The sequence below is a fragment of the Chelonia mydas genome, chromosome 15, assembly GCF_015237465.2.
Source record: "Chelonia mydas isolate rCheMyd1 chromosome 15, rCheMyd1.pri.v2, whole genome shotgun sequence".
NCBI lineage: Eukaryota > Metazoa > Chordata > Testudines > Cheloniidae > Chelonia > Chelonia mydas.
Window position 1 is genome coordinate 1,386,800 of NC_057856.1, and position 25,917 is coordinate 1,412,716.

General features: G+C 51.0%; 1 protein-coding gene across 1 annotated transcript in view; it reads right to left on the minus strand.

Moving 5' to 3' along the window:
• Positions 1-1,326: 1,326 nt before the first annotated feature.
• CABP7 (calcium binding protein 7) overlaps positions 1,327-25,917 on the minus strand; it is an 81,491-nt gene continuing 56,900 nt past the window's right edge. The window contains exons 2-5 of the mRNA XM_037879181.2: positions 15,565-15,708; positions 7,479-7,591; positions 5,166-5,319; positions 1,327-2,848 (exon numbers count right to left, since the gene is read on the minus strand). Coding sequence (XP_037735109.1) covers positions 2,721-2,848; positions 5,166-5,319; positions 7,479-7,591; positions 15,565-15,708 — 539 coding nt within the window. The 3' untranslated portion in view covers positions 1,327-2,720. The remainder of the gene's footprint in view (positions 2,849-5,165; positions 5,320-7,478; positions 7,592-15,564; positions 15,709-25,917) is intronic.

A 25,917-nucleotide genomic window follows, 5' to 3' on the forward strand; every position in this document is an offset into this window, starting at 1 on the left:
CCCAGTCTGGCCATTCCTATGTGCATGGGCCAGTGGCAGCCTGTGGGGCTTGTTCTGTGGTTCTGGACAAGGAGACCATGTGTGGGGGGAAGGTTGTGTACCCCAGAGGGTGTCTTTCTCTCTTTTGCGCCTCAGAAGGAAAACATTGCAGCACCTCTAGGAAGATCCCTGCTGTTCCAATCACAATGGTCCAAAGTTGAAGCTAGGCAAATTCAGACTGGAAATAAAGCTAGGCTTGTTAACAGCGAGGGTGATTAACTACTGAACTAATTCCCTGAGGGTCTGGTGGATTCTCCAGCGCTGGCAATTCTAAAATCAGGATGTTGCTCTAAAGGCTCGGTTCTAGGAATTAGGGTGGGGCAGGTCTCTGGCGGGTGCTACACAGGTCAGACTAGATGATCACAATGGGCCCTTCTGGCCTTGGAATCTCTGAATCTAAGTTACTTGGCTGCTGCCACCATTAGCCATAACTCGCCTGGGCAGAACGGAAGCTGCTCCCAGTTTCCAGCTGATGCTGTGGTCTGGGTTATATTTTGCTGCCAGCCCCCAGATCTGCACACACCAAGCACATGTGGGTCAGGAACCTGGGTCCATGGGCCTGTTGGGAGTGGTAATGAGAAGAGCACAGTGTGGCCAGGGCAGCTTTGAAGGTTGTCTGTGAAACGACAGCCATATATGCCATGGCATGGCACTGGGTGCCACTGGGCTGGGCACGAGCGGACACCAGGCTCTCTGGTGCTGCCTGAAGAGTTTGTCTTAAGGGAACATTGTTTTCAAAGGTGGTGTCTCTAAAGACACCTGCCAGTTACATGGAGCCACAGCTAACTCCAGCCTACCCACCCGGGGTACACCCACCTCTCCGCACACCCATGCCCCTACCTCCCTTGAACCCAGCCATGCCCTTACCCATTCACCCCACGCCCCACTTGCCTCCCTCTGAACCCAGCCTTGCCCCTTACCCCATTCACCCCCTGCCCCACCCACCTCCCTTTGCAGTCACCTCCAACACACCCCTCAGCTCCACCAACTTCCCTTTGTAACCACTCAGACTTGACCTACTCCTCACCCCCCACCCAACACACCCTTGTACCCCCGATGCACTCACGATTCCCACCTAAAGCTCCAGCACCAGCTGTCCTCATTTCCCAGCCCCTCTGCCCTCTCCCACCTGGAGCTGTGCATGCCCCGGTTGTGTCCCATAGAAAGGCCGCCGGGGTGCTGTGGGTCCATTCCCCCCTCAGCACTCTGCAGGATTTTCCCCAGGTCAGGATCACTCCCAATCACAGTTGGACTTGGTCATGCCCAGATCAGTTCATAAATTCCATTTTTATTTGGATTGAAAATAAAATTAAAAAAAAGAAACCCAAACCCACACTGGTCTGATGCTACATCCAGGCTGTAGGGGCATGAGTGTGTCTGGTGGTCAGGAACGGACACAGGGAGGGAGTACATGGAGGTGACATGGGATGAGAGGGCTGTGTCAGGAAGGCAGTTCAGAAGTGGCTCTCCAGGCAGGACACTCACTTACCAAGCCAGAGGGGCTGAGAGCTGAGGCAGCTCCCTCTCAAAGTGGGGTGGTGATGTGATCAAAGACAGACTATGGCGAGCTACATTCCACAATGGATGACTATCTGTGGGGCCCAGAGGGTTACTGGGCTAATAACCCAGCTGTTATACAGCACTTTTAATCAGGGTAAGTATCATTATCTCCATTTTACAGCTGGGGAAACTGAGGCACAGAGACTTACCTAAGGTCATCCAGTAAGCCCATGGTATAGCTGGGAATAGAACCCAAGTCCCAGCCCACCGGTCTGTCCACTAGGCCAAACTGGAACATGGGGGCAATTGGGCGCAGTCTGTAGGACAGTCCCAGAGGGGGCCGAACAGGCCAAAAGCAGATGAGTCATGCCCAGTGTGAGCTCCCTCAACGAGCCTGGATGCCCCTTTCCGACAGGAAGCTTTAGCCACGTCCTGGCATGAGCAGCTAGGGAATGTCTCACATGTGGATTTTCCGATGGTAACAGGGCCTGAGCTGCAGTACAGACTGAGTGTAAAACCTGACGATTCCTGCAGCCTGTCTTTGCCCATGCCCTCACACCCAGGGCCATATACAACAGACTTCCTGATGACAACAGCTGCACAGCTGGGGTGAACAGTGTGTGGTTTCTGGGACCTGTGGAGGTGGTTATGGGGAGATGGTGGAATCCAGCCCTTGTTACTGAGGTCCATGCAATGCCCGAATCTCAAATAGAAAATCTCGATGAGTGTGTATTGCTTACGGGATGTTTTGGTTTATCATAAATATAGAGATATAGAATATATTATATATCTGATAGGACTCTAATCTCCGGTTATAAAAGCACACGCTATTGCATCACTCAGATGGGGGGGGGGGGGACTCCATGCACGGTACATGCACTTGTTTTAGTCTAAACGTTCCGCAAACAGCCATGCGCGTCCAAGCGACCTCTCTTGCCCCAAGGCGAGTGGGAGCCGCCCCAGGGGAACCCATGTGCTCAGCAGACACGATGGCCCCGTTTCGGGGAAGGGCGGATGTGGGTGAGGAGTTGGTGGGTGTGCACAGGACACGTTCCATGGAGGAATAGTTTGGTTTTTTCCTCCCCCCTTTGTGTATATATTCTATAATATATATATATACATATTTATTTATATATGTCTGTCTGTCTTTGTTCTTCTGCTAAGCAGTCTGTCTGTCTGGGCTACTTCATCCCGCTCCTCAGCACCTGATTGGCGGCGATCAGCATGACGCTGATGATGAAAGCGATGGCGAAGGCGCAGATGAGGCTCTTCCGGACGCACGTCTGTCGGATTTGCTGGTTTGAGCAGGCTACAGGTGGAAAGGAGAGGAGAGAGGGAGAGGGAGGAAGGGGAGATGCAGGTTAGTTTGGTGTCCTCTGTCACCCCCCAGTCCCAGGCTCATCTCAAAGATTCATCCGCACCCTTCACACACACTGACTTCAGGCAGCCTTCTGCTTCCTTCCATTTGCTCTCCCTGCTTGCAGTCCTGCCTGCTAGGAAGTCCCTGGCATCCCCTACCTGGGATGCTGCAGGTGCGGGAGTCCCAGTGAAGGCTCCCTGCTTGATGCCAGGTGGCTTTGCTGCGAAGCCCTGGCATGGTGCTCTGCCACTTGGCATGCAGAGCAGCAGCTGGCCCGCGAAGCACCCAAGTGGCCTCCTGCTGCATTAACATTCTGAGCAGCCCAGAGCCAGAGTAGAACAGTCACTTTCTTAATTAACATTTTTAAAAAAGGGAGTAATAGGGCTCAGTCTCTCTGGCTGGTGCAGTCGCTGGCTCCTCAGGGAGAGGCATCGGGCAGCATGTAGGCGCCTTTCCTCACCCAGAAGGCCTGTGATGTTGGGTACTCGCAAAAGTCACCATGTTCTAGATGCACAAAGATCTCAATGGTCTCTGCAGTGGATGAGCCTAGAGACTGTGCTGCTTTCACTGAATCAGCCTTAGTGGGGCAGCAACATCCACAGTTCATGTGGGCGTGAAACACAGTGATATGGAACATGGTGATCTCCACGAGCCACATGTGCACAGAACACAATGATCTCCACCAGCCACATGTGCATAGAATGCAGTGACCTCCACCGTGTGTGGATTCTGTATGGAATTGTGACCTTGGTGGTGTACACGTGACTAGCCAGGGTGACATGTCGGAAACATGAAGTATATGTGGGCAGAAGGTGGTGACCTCCATGAGATGTGTATAGAATACGGGGAGCTCAGAAGCTTCCATATGTACATGTCCAGAATGTGAGGACTTGACATTCTCTTGGGTGTGCTGGTGAACAGGGTGCGGACGGGTGAGCCACATATTAATCAGCCATATTTGAGGGCCTCACATTGAGAGCAGTAGCCAATCAATGCAGAGGGATTTACTGCAGCCAATCAGAGCAGATATATTTGCATAATTGTAATATATCTACTCAAGAAAGTACAAAGCCCTATGCGGTTATTGGCTGACAATCACGGCATTGTTAGGCAATCAGAACACTGGGATTTGCATACTGTACTGTGACTGATAAATAACTCTACACTCATACAACTCAGAACTCCTCAGCCAGTCAGAGTGCAGGGAATCCCCTAATGAGAGAGGAGTGTACAGTTAGAAATCAGTAAGTGCTCTTTGATTCCCTTAGGCAATTACATTGCTGCATGATAAGACCTTACCTTACCATTATCAAAATGCAGCCATCTCTGGGGTGGAACAGGTCAGCTGTCCTTCTAGACATTAGCTTCTGCCATGGCCCCTCTTATTTGTCTCCTCTCTAAACTAAACAGCCCAAGATCCTTTCAATTGCTCCTTGTATGGGATTTTCTCCAGGGCTGCAATCATTTTTGTTATTCCCTGGGCTGACAGGTTGTATACCTCGTCCTGGTTCTGAAAGGGGGAATGTGGGCCTGGGATGGTGCTATTTAAAAGCCAAACAGACTTCTAGGAATTGGGGGCTAGACAGGTCCCTGGAAAATCTTGGATTTTAAGAGTTTTAAAGAAGTAAAATTTGGGTTCTGTCAGTATTTTGCTGTGATTTCTATAAAGGATGCTGCTTTGCTCTGCTTAGTATGGGTTAACCTGGGATCTATCTCTGCCTTCCTAGCAACAGTTTGGGGTCCCTTGAAGAGTGTTTGGGGAGGTAAACATCCCCTCTGCCCTGGTGGGGCTGGTCCTGGTCCTGAGGGCGGATGTGAAAAGGCCACTCAACTCAGACTGCACACCCACCAGGGCCTGACCGTCTCATGCTCCTGGGTCGCCCCCTGACCTGAGGGGCAGAGCCGGGCAGCGGGGAGAGGAACAGCCCAGTGTCCTGTATTCGCACGTGATGCATCTCAACAAGCCCACCCGCCTGCTCCCCACTTCCTCAGACAACTCTGTAGGGGCAAGGTGGCTGATGAGGGCAGATGACGGGGGATCAGGGACTGAAGTATGGTTCACTCCTTACCCTGGTCTGGCTGCTCCAGGCAGCACCAGAGATGGACAGCAAGCCCCTGGATGCTGATTGTAAGCTCCTTGGGGCATGTTGAGTTCCGTGTCTGTTTGGAGTCTAGCACCATGGGGCTTGGGCCATGCTCCTAGGCACTATGGGACCAATAGTGAGCGGCAGCCTGGAGCTGCCAGGGCTGGGGGAGAGTCACTTACGCTCCACGTCGACGGCGCACTCCTCTGCATTGCCCATGTGGCTTTCCTCCTCCGTCATGATGATGTTCTCAATGTCCCTCATGGACAGGTGTTCGCAGAAGGTGTCATAGAGCAACCGCTTCAGCTCATCCACGGTCAGCTTCTGCATGTCGCACTGTGGCGAGGGGAAGCAGCACACGGACCCCTCAGGGGGGGATTGCAGGAGCCGCGCCATGTCCCGTGATCTCCCCTGGGCATCATGGGATTTCCAGCTGTGTGCCATGGGGAGCAGCGCGTGGCACGGCTGTCACTGCTCAGTCACCACCACAGGCCTCTGGTCATGCAGGGAGCATGGCCTCAGCGCAGCAGCCGCTGATCTCACACGGGGCACGGGACTGGCATGTTGCCAGTCGCACCCAGAGAGCACAGGCCTGGCGCCGTGGTCCCCAAAACCTGGCCGCCATGCAGCATGTGTGGTGTCATGGCTGTCATGTGACCTCACCATTGAGGGCAGGGACGCATTGAGTCCCATGCGGGCAGTGGGGCGGAAGGGGAGCCAGGGGAGGCCCACAGTGTGGTTGACAAGCATGACGGCAATGTCACAGATCGGCAGCTGCCCTGCCAGAGTGCAGGATGGAGCAAAGACTGGACTGTTGCGCCGTAGAGCGCACCCCACCTGCCCCTAGTCACACTGACACCAGGAGCTCTTTGCTCCTATAGGGCTGGAGTCAGGGGCCCTGAGTCCAGTTTTCCCATCTGGACCCTGACTCTCCCCTTTTTAGGAGTTAAAGCAGCACAAAGAGGAAACCCCCCAACCAGGAAAATGCAAACTAACCCTTGCCCTGGGTTCTGCAGTGTGAGCGTGCACCAGGCGTGATGTGTCCAAGGAGAGCTGATGAGCCACCCCGAGGAGAGGCTCCTGGAGATGCTAAAGATGGGCGAATTAGGCTCCTGGGGAACAGTGCAAATCAGAAAGAGGCCAGGATGTACCCTTCCATAACCCTCCTGAGACCAACGGGGCTGGGCCAAAGGTGGGGTTGATCCAGAGGCAGCAAGTGACAGCTGCTCATGTCAAAACAAAGCTGAGCCACATTAAAGAAGAGGCTCCCCTAAGCAGGGCCGGCTCTACTGTTTTTGCCGCCCCAAGCAGTGAAAAAGCCTGTTGCCGCTACGGCTGGCAGGAGAGAGAGAAGCTGCCGCCGAATTGCCTCGTCCGCGGAAACTCTGCCGCCCCTTCCTGACTGCCGCCCCACGCACCCGCTTGGAACCCCGGTGCCTGGACCGGCCCTGCCCCTAAGATGCTTCTCTCCTGAGCAAGGGAGGAGTGGGCGTGAGGCGGTCCCAGGGCTTGCTCCTTCACTTCTCTGGTTACAGAAAGGAGGCGTGGTCACGGCCAACTCCCTCCCACGCCCAGGATCCCTTCCAAGAACAGCAAGTGGGGTTTGCAGCAGACACAGGTGCTGGGGTGGGCTCATGGGTGGGGGGCGTGGGGTGGGGGTCAGTGCTCTTTGTGGGGCTCTCTGCCTGGGCTTATGGCAGTTGTCAGTGCAGCGTCTGTGAAACACAACCTGTGCCGCCCCGTGTCACCCCCAGGGGCTCCCTACGACCAGGCGTGGACGGGGCAGTCACGGCCGAGTCTGCGGAGCGCGCTGCCGTAACGGCGCGTCCGGGGTGTGGACGATGCGCTGACGCTGGCCACCAGCGGCTGGGGTGTGCACGGGGGAGCTGGCTGTTGGGGGTCCGGTGCATGGAGCCGAGGGGCCAGGGCAGTCACACACCTTGTGGGGCACAGGGCTGCGGCGTGTCCGTGCTGCCGGCACCACAGGCCGGGTAGGAGCTGCGGGGTCAGCGTCGGTTCCCCAGGGAGGCCCATGAGCATTCCTTGGGCACGTCCTGCCTCCGGCCGCGTTCCCTTTATCCCTCCTCTCCTCGCCCCCTCGGGCTGTCTGCCTCCCTGATCGCACGGACCCCCTCAGCTGCCCCGTGGGGCTCTTGGGAATAGAGGGTCCACATCGGAGCCTGCTGTGGCTGGTACAGGCAGTGGCTGTTTGCTGGGGCCCCCGCAAATGAGGAACTTCCATGGGTGCTGTCCTACCAGGGCCTCTCCTCTGTATGGTGCATCTGCCTCCCCCAGCACTGGCTGCTCCTTCCATGGCAGATCCCCAGGGACCTGGGGGGAGACAGGGAGCAGTCTGTACTTCTAGGCCTGGAGTAACTTTGGGATCTGCTCTCCCTCTGTGTCCCTGATTCTCCCACCCCAGGTTTGGGGATCTAAGTGGAGGCGTCAGGGCGAAGGCAGGGTGTGGAGAGGACCATGGATGGGGCACCAGCTACCTTCCAGAAGACGGTGTCGAAGTCTGTGCCATGGAACTTCTCAGGGATCCCCGAGGTGGAGAGCTTGGGCCCCAGTAACGTCACAAACTCCTCAAAATCCACCTGCCCGTCCCCTGGGAAAGAAAGAGGCACAAGTTACCTCCCCTGGTGCAGGTGGGACACTCGTTGGAACTCTGTCTTCTCTCCCCCTTTGGTGGCGTGTGTGTACGTTTTCCAGCCAAACCCAAACTGATTTCAGCCCAAACTGGAACATTGTTTTCAATTAAAAGTTGCATTTCCCTCTGAGAACATCGACCAAATGATTTTCCCATGTTGTCAAACTGTCGGGGGGTAGGGATAGGGGGAGGGGTCCCCTGTTTTCTGACCCATGCTAATGGTTTGCCCTGGGGGGTGGCAATCACAGACCTCCTGGGGCTGCTGATCCAGGGGCTCCATCTCTGGCATGGGGACATGGCCAGTGTGATTCGCTGGGGGGCATCCTGCCCCTTCCCCAGGCCTCGATGGAGAGATCCACCCCTGCCCCCTCAGTGCTGTCTCTTCCCATGAACCACCAGCAGGGGGCACCAGCACTAGAGGCCTGTGGGAAAATGGGAACAGGCCAAATCCCTCCCTAGCCCCTCCCCCACCACAAGTCCTATGGGACCCAATAGCTATGGACGAGGGACTGAAGAGGAGAGAGACAGAGGGTGGTAAAGGGAGAATGGGATAAAAGGAACTTGCAAGAGAATCAGGTGTAGGGGCAGGGGAGACTGGTCCTGAGCAGAGAGAGATGCTGGGGTACGTGGAAACGAGGGCCTGATTTGCATTGCCCAACACCTAGACCTGTGCAAAGGGGCATGAAATGCTCCCGGTCAGACTGAGTAGCTTTTCCCACCCACTCGGTGCTGGTGTCGGTGAGAATCAGGCCCAGGGCTGGGAGCAGTGGAAACAGGGACTTGCAGAAAGGCAGCAGATCGTGTGTCCTAAAGAAAATATGCTGAACTTGGATGAAAGAGCGAGGAGCTCAGGGCTCAACAGCCCACAAGCACTCTGCGGGGGCAGCCCGGGGGCTGCGAGGCAGGAGCACAGCCGGAGACAGGGGCAGTGAGATTCTGGCGGGCGAGAGGTTGGCACAGTTTGAACAGAAAGGTTCATTTTCAATGAAAAACTGGCACCTTCCCCGGACTGAGTCGTTTTTTCAAGAAAAATTATTGACACTGTCAAAATATTATTTGTGTTGAGGTAGCACCTCAGAGCCCCGGCCCTGGCCTGGCCCCCATTGTGCGAAGCGTTGGTCAGACCCAGAGCAAAGGGCAGTCCCTGCCCCAAGCGCTTACAATCGGAAGTAAATCTTCTGGGGTTTGTTTTCAAAAAAGCTCCTGCCCATCCCTCCTCCCCGATATTTTGGGTCGAAATGTTTTACCAAAGATTAATTTTTTGATAACCATGTCTGTGGTGTTTTCAATATTCAATTTAAAATAAATACAACATTTTGCATAGATGAAAAATGGGTCAGTTTTGAACCCTTCAAACAGCTCTGAAGTTCTGACGGGCCGGAACTCTGCCCAGTGGCTTTTGTGCCCCCTGTCACCCGGCTCAGAGGACGCGGTGCGTGGGAATGCTCTCTTGCACGGTTCACCCAGCAGGGTGGGCTGCTTGGGCCAAACACTGATTTCCAAATGCAGCCCTGTTAACGGGCCAGATACAGTCTCTGGGCTGGTGCTAGGGAGTCCCCCACTGATCAGCACAGCACAGAGCATCCATGCCATTGCATAGCAAGATCTGTGGCAGCTGGAAGGGGCAGGTGGCCTGGGGGACAGAGGCAGGGATAGTGTGAGCCACACAAGCACTATGGACTAAGCCCTCGGCACCTGGTGAGTTCGTGTGAGCATGAGCTCTTGCCTATCATGTGGCTCGAAGGGTAAGCGAGAAGGAGAGAGCATGATGCAGAGGAGATGTTAAGAGATGACAGGCAGAAAGATGGGAGGGAAACAGAATGGGGTGAAGGAGAGAGAGAGCGAGATAAAGAGGACAGAGAAAAAGGAAGAGAGAACAACCCAAGTGAGAGAGACATGAGCAGAGGAGATAGGGAATGATCTCAGCCGGAGATGACCCTCTGCTCATCTTGTGAGAACACTTGATCGCCATCCTCTTTTTAGAGTAACAGCCGTGTTAGTCTGTATTCGCAAAAAGAAAAGGAGTACTTGTGGCACCTTAGAAACTAACCAATTTATTTGAGCGTAAGCTTTCGTGAGCTACAGCTCACTTCATCGGATGCATACTGTGGAAAGTGTAGAAGATCTTTTTATACACACAAAGCATGAAAAAATACCTCCCCCCACCCCACTCTCCTGCTGGTAATAGCTTATCCTCTTTTTAACAGCCCTTAACATATTTGAAGAATGTTATCAGGTCCCTCCTCAGTCCTCTTTTCTCCAGACTAAACACAGCCCATTTTTAAACCTTCGCTCACATGTCAGGTTTTCTAAACCTTTGATCATTTCTGTAGCTCTCCTTCCTGCCTGTACTTTAGACATGTCCCCAGGACACAGGCACTGGATCAGATTGGCAGAGACCCTGATGTTTTTTCGCCTTCCTCTGGGGCATGGGTCACTTGCAGGTTTAAAACTAGTGTAAATGGTGAACTCTCTGTAATATGAAGTCTTTAAATCATGATTTGAGGACTTCAGTAACTCAGCCAGAGGTTAGGGGTCTGTTACAGCAGTGGGAGGGTGGGGCTCTGGGCCTGTGATATGCAGGAGGTCAGATTTAGGTGATCATGATGGTTCCTTCTGGCCTTAGAGTCTCAGAGTCACAGTAACTGTGCAAAAGCCTCCGATTGGCTCTCCCCCCGCTGCCACAGAGCAAGCAGGTATGGAGGTCCCATTAGGGGAATGTGCTTGTGGGCTCACGTAGCAGGAAGGCCAATATCCTGGAGACTTGTGGGCAGCAAGACAGGGCTACAGCCTCCTTCCGGGACTCGTTAATATCCATCCCAGAGATCTGGGGCCTGTGCCAGCAGAGCTGGCAGCCTCTGGGAAATTATTAGGGGATGCCAGCATTAATTCTCTCCTTTATACGGATAGCTTCCTTCAGCTGTCACTGAGAGCAGGGCCCTCCCCAGAACTGCAGCCCGCCAGCAGGGTCAGACCCTAAGAGGACACTCAGACAAAAACCCAAAGATTGAAGGGCTCCCTGAACTGTTGCCAGCAAAGGTCAACAGGAAACTCTGATCCCACCTCATTGCTGAGGTTCTGAGACACAAGGAAAGGGCTGAGCTGGAGAGCAGAGCCTGGAGCAGATGGCGCGCTCCTGTGACAGTGCCGGTGGTGAACTGGGGATCAGAACCTGGGGAGGGGTCACCAGGGAAGATGGGACAGCCGAGCTCTAGGGATGCTGCAGGAGGAGTGCTACTAGAAGAGGATGGGAAGCTGGAACACCTGTACATTTAACCAGTCCAGAAAGGAAAGATGTTAGCTAATGAGGCCGAGTCTTCTAGGAACAGAGCAGTGTTTAAAACTGTCCCCTCCCCACTGTAGCAACCTGCATGGAACTTGGAGGGAGGAGCACAGGGTGCAGGAGGGAAGAGTGTGGATGCCCCACAAATTCAGTCTGTGTGCACATGGCTGAAATGCTCTTTCTAAATCATCCTCTTAGTAAAGAGCCAGTGTGAAGGGAACCTCTCAATCCCTGTACAAGCCCGATGAGGCTGGAAACAGAACACCCCAAATGCAGGGAGTTCAATTTCTGAACCTATCTCAGGAGGGCCAGGAACATTCCCAGGTTGTGTGTGTGTGTGGGGGGGGCGGGAATCAGGCATGGCAGACCAGTGCCACACTTCCTGAGCGTGGTCCTCTTCCACATGGTCGGGAAGCCTTTAAAGAGGCTGGGGGGTGTTGGAAATGGAGCTGCTGCCCTCTCTGGAATCAGGTGTCTGTTCTATACCAGCAGGCCTAGCTCTCCAGTGCTCAAGGGGCCATGCATCACCACAAACAAAGCTTTGTGACAAGTCTGTCCACTGGACAAAGACCTTGCGGATGGGGGGCAGGGTGGCTGGCTTGGGGGGGGCCTTTGGAGGGGGCCTGTGTGTAATGAGTTGGGATCTCACAAAACCACCTCCACAACTGGCTTAATTGGCCTTGTTAATGGCATTCTGAGCAGGGAGAGAATGATGTTTGGAGACTGAACTTCCTTCTCTCCCAGGACTGGACCCCTACAGGGCAGGGCTGACCCACATTGGTGGGGTAGGGCAGAGGGGTGCTTGCCCTGCATTTGTCTGTTCTGTATCTGTCCTGTGAATAAAGAGAACTTTGGTCTCCAGTGCTGGCACTAAAAATTAATGATGGAGGGAGGTGGTGACCTGGCAGCCTTGCCTGAAGGGCTTTTAAAAGTTAGGAACCCCCCACCGTCCAATAAATTAACATGCTGTTTAAGGTCCGAGATCAGTAAAAGAGCGACAGGTGCAGATTTTAAAGTGATCAAATGACTGTAGACCCACCTCTGATCTCCATCACTCTGTGGAGCTGCTCCAGATTATATCCATGTCAGCGAGACCAGAGTCCAGCCCATTTTGTGGAAAAACAAAGGGACTGATTCGGTCCCTTGCCCCAGTGTCTAAATGCTGCTGTGCTGATGCATAGGGGATGAAACTGTGCAGCAAGGGGCTGGGGGAGGAGGCCTGCAATGCAGGGATGGTGCAGAGTTGCCGTACCCAGCCTTATGCAGTGCCCATTGCAAGCCCTGGCATGGAGGGAGCATCTCCATAGCTCACCCCTCCATAAGGATTCTGCTCTGCTGCAGGCACTGCATAGGCAGCACTTGGGAGGGTTCCATAAATTAGAGCACCCCTTGGGCTGCTCTAATTTCTGATGGGGGCCACAGAGCCCCTAGAGCAGCCCAGAACCTCAAAGCCATCTTGGATGCCCCTTCTGAAGGCCCAGCACAGACTCTCACCCCAAGTCCCTCCTTTATTTACTTGCCAGGGTGTGGTATCTATGCAGTAGGCATACATCTGGCTGGCAGCATGTGCCCTGCAGTCTTTATGTTGCTGTTGATCTTGGTAACATTATCATCTGTTGCAAGGAAACAAATCCAGCAGTTCTGGATCTCAGGCCTAAGGCTCTCTGATCCCCTCCAGCTCTCACTGGGCTACATGATACCATCTGCGATCATACCGCTGCCCACGAGGCTGCACTGACAGAAGCAGAGCCGATCAAAGCCAGTGCAGCAGAGCTGGGCTGGAGCCTTGACACTTAGCTCTTCCCAGCCTTTGAGAAACAGGCTGCAAATTAGTAGTCACACCAGCTCGTTAAATTCCACTAAACAAAGCTCACATATCATCACAGCCGACATGATGATGATGATGATGATGATGATGATGAATATTTATATTAAGTATTTATAGTGCATTGTAGAGGTACCCAGCTCCTTACAAAGGCAGAGATATTCTCTACCCCTCCTAACACAGATGAGAGAAGCAATGGCCCAGGAGGAGAGGGAGGGGGAAGTATTTTTGGAAGAGGTGGGTTTTAGGGGGAGACTTGAAGTAGGTGAGAGGTTCATGGTGAGAGGCCCTGCCAAGGTTACAGGGCAGCAGGGTGGAAGGTGGGCAGGAAGGTGAGGGGATTGGGAGGAGACCTGGGAGTGGCTGGGAAAGCAGAAGACAAGGTCAGAGATGTAGGAGGTGCCACAGGGCTTGGGAGACGCTGAGTCTGTTGCACTAAAGGGAGCTGATGAGCGTTTCTGGGAAGGATGAAGGTGGCCTGAGAGGCAGCATGGTGAATAGTCTGGAGGGGAGGAGGTCACAGTGAGACTGGGAGGGAGGGCAAAGGCTCATCCATAAAACAAGCCCAGACTCATGACACAGTGCTGTCTGGTGCCAGGGGTTCTGATAGCAACCAGTTAGATAAGGGAAAGTGATGGATTCTTCATGGAAGAAGAGACAGGACTTAACTATGATGAGTTCAAGGGAATTGTTTTACAAGGCTGCTGGGCACAGACACCCACTGGAGTTCTCTCTGGTTCTGCAGCTCCCAGCCCACACTGCCCAGGGTTGCCACACAGGGTCTCCCGATATCCTGGTCTGGACTCTCCTGTCACAGGAGGGACTGCTGACTCCACTCCGGGTCCAGTTTGAGAGATGTGGGAGGGAGAGATGGTGTCACAGGAAACCGAGATCAAAATGCACTCTGGTTCCAATGTTACGCTGGCTGACTCCCTAAATGGGCACCGTCCACGTGCACGCACACAGATATTTGCATTTTCCTCATATCCTTGTTACCAAGAGCACTTTAGATGATTAAACCTGAAAGGGTTTATTGAAATCTAATTTATTGTTCACTGTTCATGTTGCTTATTTTTTCACTGCACGCAGCTTTGACAGCGAAACGACTGTCGGCTGGTCAATATCACTTCCGGGCTCTGGGGCTGACCATAGCACTGTGATGTTTTTGTTCCCCATGCTGCAGGGGAAGGTGTCATTTAAAACTGCTTTCAGCAAAAAAAATTCCGACAGATGGAAGAGCCCTGTACAGGGCTCAGCAGGGGGTTTGAACCCTAGGCCTTCAGATCAGCGCTCCGTCGCTTGAACTAAAGGAGCGATATCGTCACCTGGTAGCAGTAGTAGGCTACTTTTCCTGCGATGGGCACGTCCCGGAAGGCACTGCGGTACACACATTTCCACATCTCACACAAATCTAAATACTGGGCCTATAACCAGCTGCCGTCCACCTTTTTAACAAATGTTTAAAATGTAACAGGGCAAGAAGGATCAGGTGCTTGCAATGAGGAGATGGCAGCAAAAATGGAAACTAACTAGAGAAAAGGAGCAGCCCCTGGAATGTGGATCAGCTGCATTTCCTTTCCCACTGGCCCAGGTCCTTCAAGACAGGAGCTGGCGAGCTGACAGCATAGCTCCATCTCTGCTGCGGCAGAGGGCAGAGGCAGCGTGAGGGGCTACGGAGGAAGGCAGCATATCCATCCCATACTCGGACAGTTGCAGTCACACTCACACACCTGAGCATATTTCATTGAGCTGTCGCCTTTTACAGCAGAGAGATTAGATCCATTCCCAAAGAAAATATTCTCTTTAGCTGGCGACATCAAATCTGTGATCGCTTTGGCAATGTGGCTTGCATCAGAGTCACACCAGCGAGACAGCGGAGTGCAGGAAGACAGAATGGAGCAGCACAGGAGAGAGGGAGAGAGATAAAGGAGGAGAAGAATGATAAGGGGTACGATTACCCGCTGCAGGGTATGTGTCAATGAGAGTTACTTGGCGGGGGGGGTATGAGGGACCCTGAGAGGTGGCCAGGGAGCCATGAGAGATGGAGCCAGTGAATGGGGAGGGGGGGGGAAGGGGGCTGAGAGAAAGTGAAAGATGAAGAGGTGGTGGGAGAGGGAGCTGGAGAGAAACCCAAAATGAGAAAGACAATGTGAAAGAAAGCTAGCCGGAGAGAGACGACAGCAATGGTAGGAGAGGGAGTGAGGAATTCAGTGGAGAGAGCAAAGGGACACTCGGGCAGAGCGGGGTTTGCTCGGGCTAATGTGATTGTGATAGCACGGGGGCATGGGGAGCAGGCTGAGCTGGGTGGATTACGATCCCACACAGGGGGGCTGGAACAATTTGTATAGAGCGGGGCTGAGAACCCTGGAACCAAACTGTAAACCCTGGATATAATGGAAACCACTGCAAGCCAGGAAGTGCAGCAGCCTCCCCAGAATCCCTAGTTCCAGCACCTATGACTCCATTTCTGTGGTCTGTGATTCTCCCTGCTGGCTGAGATGCTGCAGGTACCCAGACCCCAGCGAGGCAGTGAGACGTCCTGCCTGGGTAGGGAATCAGAATGGGCTACCCAGGAGGGCTTTCCTGGCCCTGCCATCTTCATGTACTAAGAGCAGGGGTGCTGAGGACCAGAGACATTGCCCTCCAAAGAGAACAGGGGACGGGGCTGAAAGAGGGAGAGAGGATGGAGTAGGAAGGAATGTGGGAGAAGTCTCAAGGGAATGAGGGGCAGGCCTGTCACAGGGGTGGGTCCCAGGAAGGTCCTAGGGTCTGAGGGGCAGTGCCACACCCAGGGGCAGAAGAGACAGGAGAGGTGAGACTTACCATCCATGTCCAGCCGCTGGATGATGACCTCCAGCTCCACCTCATTGGGCATGTAGCCCAGAGAGCGCATGGCTGTGCCCAGCTCCTGCTTAGAGATGAAGCCATTCCCATCCCGGTCAAACACTTTGAAGGCTTCCCGGATCTCTGTGGAGAGGGAGGGGAGTGAGTGAGCCTGGCAGCCAGGTTGCCCCATCACCCACCTGAGCCCTGGGGATTTGACTCCCAGGGGGTGGTACAGACAGGGGTCCTATTCGCCCCACCCCCTCGGCATGGCAGTGACTCTCACTGGGAATGTCTGCTGTCTTGTAGGGATGGGATCTTCAGCTGGAAATGTGCTGCTTAAATTCACAGCATTATGTGTCGAGAGTCTTTTCCAGCACCAGTCCCTGAGCACCTCATGATCTCTAACAGGTTTGTCCTCACATGTTCCCAGGAGTCAGAGCAGAGCTATTATCCCCAGAGCACAGATGAGAAACTGAGGCAGAGAGACCAAAGCCCAGAGCCTCTAAGGTATTTAGATGCGTAATTTCCATGGTGATTAATAGGAGTTAGGTGCCTAAACACCTATTTGTTGAAAAATAACCAATCTTAAAAATAGCTTTTGCAGGCACAATCTCACTGGCTCTGGCCTAATGACGTTGTTACAGTGATGTCTGGAGAGTGGCTCATTCCCTGGTGTTTCAGCGTGTTCACTACACCATGTCAACCGCCAGCTCCAGCCCACTGGCTGCAGCCCTTTGAAAGCATCTTGTTGCTGTTCAGTGGATTCATTTCCAATAACCATGGAGCGGAGTCATCCCTGTTGTGTTTGCACCCTGGGTATTTACTGAGTTCTGAGTGAGTGCATGTCTAAAAAAGGGTTATGTGAATGTTCCAACTGTGAGCATCACACACCCCCTAGGTTTGGGAGGAACCTCTCACTCCAGACCCACCTGCTTGAGTTGCAGGGAACAAGGTAGAAAAATTCTACCAATTTAGAATCATAGGGTTAGGAGGGTCCACAAGGGTCATCTAGTCTAATCCCCTGCCAAGATGCAAGAGTTGTATCTAAACCACCCAAGACAGATGGCTCCAGCCTCCTCTTGAAAACCTTCAGGGAAGGAGCTTCCAGGACCTTCCTAGGCAGTCTGTTCCATTGTCCTGCTGTTCTTACAGGTACAGAGTTTTTCCTGAGATTTCTTCTAAATCTGCTCCGCTGTAGTTTGAATCCATTGCCTCTTGTCCTGCCCTCTGTGGCAAGAGAGGACAACTTTTCTCCATCTTTTTTATGGCAGCCTTTCAAGTATTTGAGGACTGCTATAATGTCCCCCCTTAATCTTCTCTTTTCCAAACTAAATGTAAGCAGGGTCTGCTGAATTCTTCCCTGACAACTAGCTGGGAGGGAGAGAGACTTCAAGAGCAAACTGTATTTATGTGAACATACCTACTCTGCTTAGTTATCCAGCAGATAGAGCGGTGTTTTGCTCAAAGTGATCAACTTTGGCTGGTGTTGGGTTACAAATCACCTTAGTACTGAATGCAGGGGTAGTGAAATGCTGTTACCAATTTTGGTGTTATTGTGAATATAGGGAAGCAGAACTGTGCTTAACCTGTCCCAAATGAGGGGGTCACCCTCAGCTGAAAGGACCTCGTTAAGCCAGGGGCTCGAATGCCAGAGGCCCGTGGAAGTGAGAGGGGTGGGGGACAGGTGTTCTAGCCAGGAGGTGTGTGGTCCTTTCCAGACTGGTTTAATCTATTCCTCCCCATTGTTCAAATAAAGAGCTATATAGGCTTCATTTGAAACCTCTTTATTGTTTTAAATATTCAATCAGAACAAAATCACTTGAGGTGAGGTAGTTTCTTTCCAGTCTGCAAAGAGATCAAAATTATTAAGAGACTGATGTGCAGAGGTCGCAGCAGAAAGGCAAGTAGCAGCAGAAGGGGACTCACAGTCAGCTGGTGAATGAGTGGCTGGTGAGGCAGTGAGGAGCCGGGGCTGGCAGGACAGCCAGGGGAGAGGAACTGCGGCTGGCAGGGCAGCCAGCCAAAGCAAGTGCTCAGCTGCTGAAGCAAGCCAGGTGCCTTCTTCCCTGGGTGGGAGGTGAGCTCACACAGATGCACCTCTGAACCCTGGGGGTCCTCTCTGACCAAGGGCAACCCCTGTGAGTGGGGTGTGGTGAGGGAGCAGAGAGGGGCACAGAAAAGGAACTTTTGGTTGTTGGACTCAAGATCAGGCAGAAGGCTCTGCCCCATGCACTCTGGGGTGGGCGTCCTGCTCACAGCTTTATGATTATAAATCCTGCTTGTGGCATTTTCCCTAAGTAATGTCGGGTGACTTCCCTCCTTTCATTAAAAGTTTCCTTTTTACACTCAGACTCTATGCTTGTGAGAGGGGAAGTATTGCCTCTCAGAGGCACCCAGGCGTGGTGTGTAATTTTCCCAGGTTACTGGGAAAGGAACCCCTAGATATCAAACCTGGCCCTGGTTGCTGCTGACTGAGTCAGCAGTGTGCCCTTGTTGCCAAGAAGGCCAATGGCATTTTGGGATGTATAAGTAGGGGCATAGCGAGCAGATCGAGGGACGTGATCGTTCCCCTCTATTCGACACTGGTGAGGCCTCATCTGGAGTACTGTGTCCAGTTTTGGGCCCCACACTACAAGAAGGATGTGGATAAATTGGAGAGAGTCCAGCGAAGGGCAACAAAAATGATTAGGGGTCTAGAGCACATGACTTATGAGGAGAGGCTGAGGGAGCTGGGATTGTTTAGTCTGCAGAAGAGAAGAATGAGGGGGGATTTGATAGCTGCTTTCAACTACCTGAAAGGGGGTTCCAAAGAGGATGGCTCTAGACTGTTCTCAATGGTAGCAGATGACAGAACGAGGAGTAATGGTCTCAAGTTGCAATGGGGGAGGTTTAGATTGGATATTAGGAAAAACTTTTTCACTAAGAGGGTGGTGAAACACTGGAATGCGTTACCTAGGGAGGTGGTAGAATCTCCTTCCTTAGAGGTTTTTAAGGTCAGGCTTGACAAAGCCCTGGCTGGGATGATTTAACTGGGACTTGGTCCTGCTTCGAGCAGGGGGTTGGACTAGATGACCTTCTGGGGTCCCTTCCAACCCTGATATTCTATGATTCTATGATTCTATGACTCCACCTGGCAGAAGGGTTACATAAACATATCCAGTTCCTTCAGCCTTAGCTCATATAGCCTGCATTCCATCCCTTTGATCATCTTTGTTGTTCACCTCTGGTTCCTTTCCAGTTTCTCGACAGCCTTTCCATACACTAGTGACCAAAATCGACACAGGCCTCCAGCGGAGGCCTACCCAGTGCCGAGTAGAGCGGCGCTATCCCTGCCTGTGACTTGCATGCTGCGCCTCTGCTAATGCAACCTGACACTGCATTTGCTTTTTTTGGCAACAGCTTCGCACTGTTGACTCACGTTGAGGACTTGATCCACCAGAGCTCCCAGATACTTCTCAGTAGTGCTGCTGCCAAGCCAGTTTTTCTTCCTAAGTGTAGCACAGTAGTATAAGGGCCCTACCGTCAATCAAACCCTAACCCCGCCCCTTGACCCCTTAGCCCCGCCCCCAGCTCAAGGGGGGCCTACCATCGATCAAACCCTAACCCCGCCCCTTGACCCCATGACCTTGCCCCTTGACTCCGCCTCCTTGACCGGAAGTCCCACCCCCATCTGGGGTATTACTTCCGGGGTCAAGGATGCCACGTGGCCGGAAGCAATCAAACCCTAACCCCGCCCCTTGGCCCCTTGACCCCGCCCCTTGATCGGAAGTCCCGCCCCCACCTGGGGTATTACTTCCAGGGTCAAGGCTGCCACGTGACTGGAAGCAAGGTAGGTCATGTGACCCCTCTAACAACTCCTCCCACTGCCCTCTACCAATCAGGAGAGGTTTCGCCCCTGTAGGACTTCCCCTCAAGAGGAGATTTGACCAATCAGGGTGAGTTCCGGGGCGGGGTGTCCTCTCCGGAAGTGGGTCTTGTGACCCCTCTAACAACTCCTCCCCCCACCCTCTACCAATCAGGATGGGTTTCGCCCTTGTACGACTTCCCCCAAGAGGAGCTTTGACCAATCAGGCGATTTCCAGGGCAGGGGTGACCCATCCGGAAGTGGGTCTTGTGACCCCTCTAACGACTCTGCTCCCAACCCTCTACCAATCAAGAGGGGTTTCGCCCCTGTAGGACCTCCCCAAGAGGAGATTTGGCCAATCAGGATGAGTTCCGGGGTGGGGTGACCCGACCGGAAACGATTCGCGTGTGACCCTTCTAACGACTCCTCCCACCGACCTCTACCAATCAGGCCGCCCGGAGACCAGATTTGACCAAAATAGGGCACGTTCGGGGACGGGGTGAACCGCCCAGAAGAGGGGCATGTGACCCCTCTGCCAATCAGAGTGCAGCACCATCACCCCATAAGTCCCAGCGTCAGGCGGAAGAGGCTGTCTTTTACCAAGAGCGCGTGTTTTACAAATCGTGGAAACATGGACTCCTTCACCACCCCCGTGAGAACTTCGGACTTTGTTTTAGCCCCGAGGGCCTTCTACAAACCGCGGAGAAAGCGCTACATCAGCGACAGTTCTGAGGAGGAGGAGGGGGCGATTGAGGGCTTTGGCCCAGCCATTGATGGATACCCCGGACCCTGAAACCCAGCCGCTTGTGGGGCCCCGCGATGAGCGTGATGGCCTCTTGTTGTCCACCCCCCCGGGAGGAGGAAGGTGATCACAGCTCGGGGAAGTCACTAGTGGACAAGATGAACGGAAGAGACAACGCTCAGGTAAATGAATGCTTAAGAGGTGACGGTCGAGGTTGGGGGTGTAACGGGGCTAGGAACCAGGGATTGTGTAAATCAAAAACCAAGCAGTGGGGTGCTTACGCTGTTTCTTTTCTTAAAAAAAAAAAATCTCTTGACAGTTAGACGATGCCTTTCTAGAGGACCCGGAGACCCTGGACAGCGTTGCACCAAGCAGCGAAGATGAACCGGGCCCACCTTGTTTTTGCTCAACGCCGATACAAAATGTTGAAGAGGACTCCGAGGATGACGGCTATGAGGAGTTTAGGAGGAGGCTTGGCATGGAACTGACTGAGCCAGTGCCACGTCGTGAGCGTAAAAAAGTCATGCGGACTATTGTACGCGTTGCTGTTTATTCTGTTCTTAATCACTGTCTTAGGGAAAAGCTTTTTGAAAATGGTTAGGGCTGTGTCATAGATGCACCAGGCCAGCGGCACCATGACTGTGTGACTTGGACTTCAGTGGCTATAAACTGCAAGCTCCGGGGCCTGTGTGCTGAGCTGTGCTTGGAAAGCTTATTAAACAGTATTATTGCCATAGGTTATGCTATGCAATGTCTGTGCCTAACCCAAGAACATTTAGCACAAGGGGTGACCTTGATAAATGCTGTGTAATTCAGTGGAGACCCTGACCATGTTTTAAAGAAAATGACCAAACCGGAAGATGCCTGCTTAGAGCGTTATATTGACCGTCCGCACAAAAAGTTACAGAACCCTGCTTAAGAAAAAGGCTATTTGTAAGAAATCTAAAAGGATTAAGTTAGAAAATGGTGAGGGGCCAAACATGCGATATAAAACTTGGTAGCTGTAAATTTAAAAAAAAAAATCTATTGAAAAGAGCTTTGTGACTATCTGTATTTCTGTTAAAAGGGCTCTGGCCCTTAAGGGAGCTTAAAGTTTTTTTTTCTTTCTTTCCTTTTTTTAATGGAGCATCTTGGTTTGTTTTCAAGGAGCTGTATGTCTTTTAAATAAAAAAAAATTGTTTGTGAGAACCTAGCTCTTGTGTCTTTTGTGTAAGAGAGACCCATTTACAGCAGAAAAAAAAAAAGGCTGAAATGTATGCTGTGGGAGGGGGAAAAATATCCTAAAAATGTGTTTGTTTTATTGTAAACAGGGATGGTTCAGACATGTGGCTGACTACAATAGAGCTGACTTATTCTGTTGAACTGAACGGGTTTAACCACCCCCCCCGCCTTCACTGAATAGCCAGGGTGACTGTGATTACTCACCCTTGTTGCCATAGGGTTAATTTTGATGGGGGTGCACCCATAGTAAGGGAGGTGGGTGGGTGAGGATGGTGAGTTCTGATTAATATGAAATGAAATAAAACCTCAAGAGTTCTCAGATGCTATTGGACAGTTTAAATATAACCCCTGGAGTTGGTGGAACGCTATAGGCCAGTTTAAATATGGCCCAGGAGTTGGTTGAAGGCCACGGGGCACTTTTTCTAGAAAGCACCCCCGCCCCACCAAACTTTAAGCATGAAAGAAACATGTTTTTAAAAACAAAAACAAAAACAAGCCCCAAGACATTCATTGATATCTGCAAAGGGACCCTCACTTGAAATGGTTACTGTAAGAAGGCCCTACGGGGGGAAAAACAAAGTATTTGAACTTAAAAAAGAAAAGCAGCCCAATTGTGCAGAAAACTTATTCCCCACCCCCGATCACAAAAGGGAATGTTAGGGAGGGGTGATCCAATCAACCTGCTAACTATTTTGAAACAGAAGAGTTAGGATGGTGTAAAAAAAAACAAAAACAAAACCTCAGGTAGCTTGGAGACTGTCTCTTTCAACAGAAACTCTCTTGAATTGCTGCTGGACTGCAAGTGGAGGTATGTTCCCTGTTTTTTTTAAACTCTGAATATATATATATATATATATAATGCAATTCTTTGGCCATGCTGTCTTGGTAAATAATGGTGCATATCTTTATTGCAGTGTGATCTGTTTAGCATGGAGCCAGTAACTTTAAGTTGCAGTTCATCACCAGGCCAAGGTAAAAACCATTTTTAACTGTAGTTATGCTTAATAACTTCAGGTATTACACAAGTTGAATAGGGATTTAGGAGCTAATACTAACTAACATTCTGGCTTGTTTTTTTACCCCAAAGACCCCAAGCACACGTGGCTGGGGTGGGGCGGGGGACAGAACAACCAGGGGTCTTTTTAAAAGCATGTGGGTTTATTGAAAAGTATTTTGTTGCAAACAGTATTTTAAACTCTGTGTGTGTGTGTGTGTGTAAAACATAGGTGGTTTTTAAAAAGTATATGTGTACAAACTGATGGTGATGGTGGTGGTTTCCAATTAACAGGGTTTTTACTTTGCAAAATGAGATGTATTTTTAAAAAAAATATTTTTGGGGGTTGTTTTCAAAGTGGTAGAAATAAACTCAAAACCTGTGTTTGTTGTACAGCCTGAAATGGATTATTTTGTTTTAAAGCTATGACTTTTTTAAATAGAAAAAACACCCTAATGGATATTTTTTATTTTATTTTAAAGTTTACTAGACAGTTTCATGTGTTTTATTAGAATGTTGTTTGCTTTACAGCATGGTCAAAACATGAGCGGGTAAAAATGCTCAAAAGAAAAAGGAAAGAGACAACTGAAAAGAAAAATTCACAAGTATCAGTGACAGATGGATGGATGAAGCCGGGTAAATATATTTTGCTTATTAGTCTGGTTAATTTATGAGGTTTTGTATTTTAAGTACATACATAGGCGTGGGTGAGAAAGCTGGCAAAGTTACGTTTTTGTAAAATGCTTTTTTCCCCCCCCCCGCCCCAATCAGGCATATGCAGCCCTTCTGACAAGGCTGTAGTGGGAGCTACAAGGACCCCTCCCCGAGAACCACCAAAGAACCTGGAATCTGCTTTGAGACCTTTAACAACGCAAAACAGCATAAGAGTGCAGATGAAGCATCAGCCCAGTCCAAACCTCATTTACGTCAAACCCAAGGACAAAACAAAACACTTTGGTAAAAAACATCCATGCAAACACAACTCCAGTTCCTCAGCGGCCACCGCCACGCCAAGCCCTGAGAAAACTGTGAGCAAAAACGCCCACATTCACAAACCCGGAGCAGGCGCTCTAGGGGTTGTGAATAAAAAACTAAGGACTGACAAGCCATTCTCCCAAAACCATAAGCTTGTCACAGATCCTCCATATTCTAGTATTTGGGAAGAGTTTGATGCTTCATTCAGAAAACTGATGGACGCTGTATCCTCGGGGGGTCTAAAACTACGGCATTCTAAAAAGATTTGGAAAAAATACGATGCTTTGTTCAGAAAACTGATGGATGCTGAATCCTCAGGGGGCCTAAAAGAAAGGGTGGCTGGAAAGGGTGGCTCTGATCAGGCATGACTAGGTGTGGAAAGGGGTACCCTCAAGGGTGCACATCAGCTCATGTGTAAACAAAAGGGCGGACGGCGCTTGGGGGATAAACAGATGGCTGCCAAAAAATTCCAGGCCAGGGTTGCTGTAAAAATTTTAAAAAGGGCTAAAGAGGTAATGAGGGAAAAAAAACAAAAAGAGATGCCCCCTACCAGAGGCTCTCAAACTGGCAGTCTGAAAATGGGGAGGTGAAATCAGACTCTGGTTTAGAAAATTCCCCAGAGGGCTCTCTAGACGAGGTCCCATCTACTCCCAATGACCCTCACGGGGGCGTCTCAGAGTCTGACTCTCAGTTAGTATCGGATGTAGAAGATGCCACTGATGGTTCCGTAGAGGAACCCCCAAGTAACCCTGAAAATGCAGAGGTGTATATGGAGAGAGTGAGAAGTTGGCAACGTGAATTACCTAGATTTGGGGGGTCGGTGTATTGTGAGGAGTTTTGTTTTGTCCATCTTGAGCAAATAAATTCAGCTCAACAGGCTGTTGAAGTCATACACAGAGGGATACAGCTAATTCTTGATGGCGTTAATGGTAGGGTAGGCCCTGATGATTACGTACAGTTACGTTTAGAGAGCCATCATTTAACTAACCCTTTGTTTTCAGTCAGAAGAACTAGGGATGAGCTGTCCGCTGAGGATTTCTTAAACCAGACCTCAAAGCTGCTTCAGAGCAATAGAGAATTGCATCTCAATGGGACGTTGCGCCTCATTGTGACAGTTGTAAAAAATAGGGGTGGGGGTGCTCGAAGAGTTTTAAATTCTATCCTTAGTAGTCAGATTATTCATAAAAAGAGACAATGTTTAGTAGACCTGACTTACACCGGTACCAATCTATGTTTTGCGGGAGGGCTCTTGGCCGTCATGGCCGGTCATAAACCTACGGATGCAGAATTGTTAGCAGAGGTGAGAAAGTTGCACGAGAAACTGGGGTGGTCAGATCAAAAAAAGGTTCTGCTCAGTGACGTAGCAAAGTTTGAACAACATTTAGGAGTTAACATACAGGTGGTGCTGTATGCGGTGAAAGGTGGCTGGGTTTTTTTTTAAAATGGGGGGCCCCATGTACCCTAAGACTTATTTCATCCTGTTGCACAATGAACATTACTATGGGGTTCTGGATGTGAAAAAGTTGTTCGGAGCAAAAAATTACTGTGAGTTTTGCCCCACGGTGCACAGTCACGACCATTCTTGCAGGTATCGTTGCCGTCTCTGCTTGAGCGCAACATGCTCTGACAACGTGGGTGTGCAGCGGAGGTGTCCTAGCTGTAAACTGTACTGTCGGTCCAAAGAGTGTTTAGACAGACATGTCAACTGTGCGTCAAAAAACCAAGTTGAATGCCTGTCCAAAACTTTGTGCGAGAAGTGTCAGGCGTACGTGGACAAGCGGCACAGGTGTAAAGGGAAGCGCTGTAAGCAGTGTCAGGGTTTGATCGTTGGAGATGTAGACGTTCACCTCTGTTTTATGGACAGCCTTAGAAAGCCCGAATCATCAGAAAAGTATATTTTTTATGATTTTGAATGCATGCAGGAGACTGGGTTGCACACTCCCAATTACATTTTTGCGATGTCCCTAAAGCTGGAAAAATCCTGGGAATTTAAGGGTGACGAATGTCTTTCTATGTTTGTTAAGACCTTTATTGGCAAAGAGTTCCGGGACTACACATTCCTAGCACACAATTCCAAAGGTTATGATGCGTATTTCTGCGTTAGACAGTTACTGAAGGAAAAGATGTGCATAGAATTGATCGTTCAGGGTAGTAAATTAATGTGCGTGGAAGTTAAGGCCCTTGGCATTCGTTTTATAGACTCTTTAAACTTCTTGCCCATGAAGCTTAGCAAGCTCCCGCAGGCGATGGGGTTTGAAGGTTGCAAAGGGTATTTTCCACATTTTTTTAACACTTTAGAAAATCAAAATTATGTGGGGCCTATGCCCGGTGTGGAGCACTACGGTGTAGAAAGCATGATGCCCGGTGAAAAAGCAGTTTCTCGACTGGTATCAAGACCACAGCTCTGAGACTTTTGACCTGCACAAAGAGCTTGCATATTACTGCCAGCAGGATGTAAAAATTTTGAGACAGGCTTGTATCCTATACAGAAAAGAAATTATGAATATGATGGAGAAGGTCGATCTAGTAGAGAGAGAACCCGGTAAATTCACCGAGATAAAACTGTGTATAGAT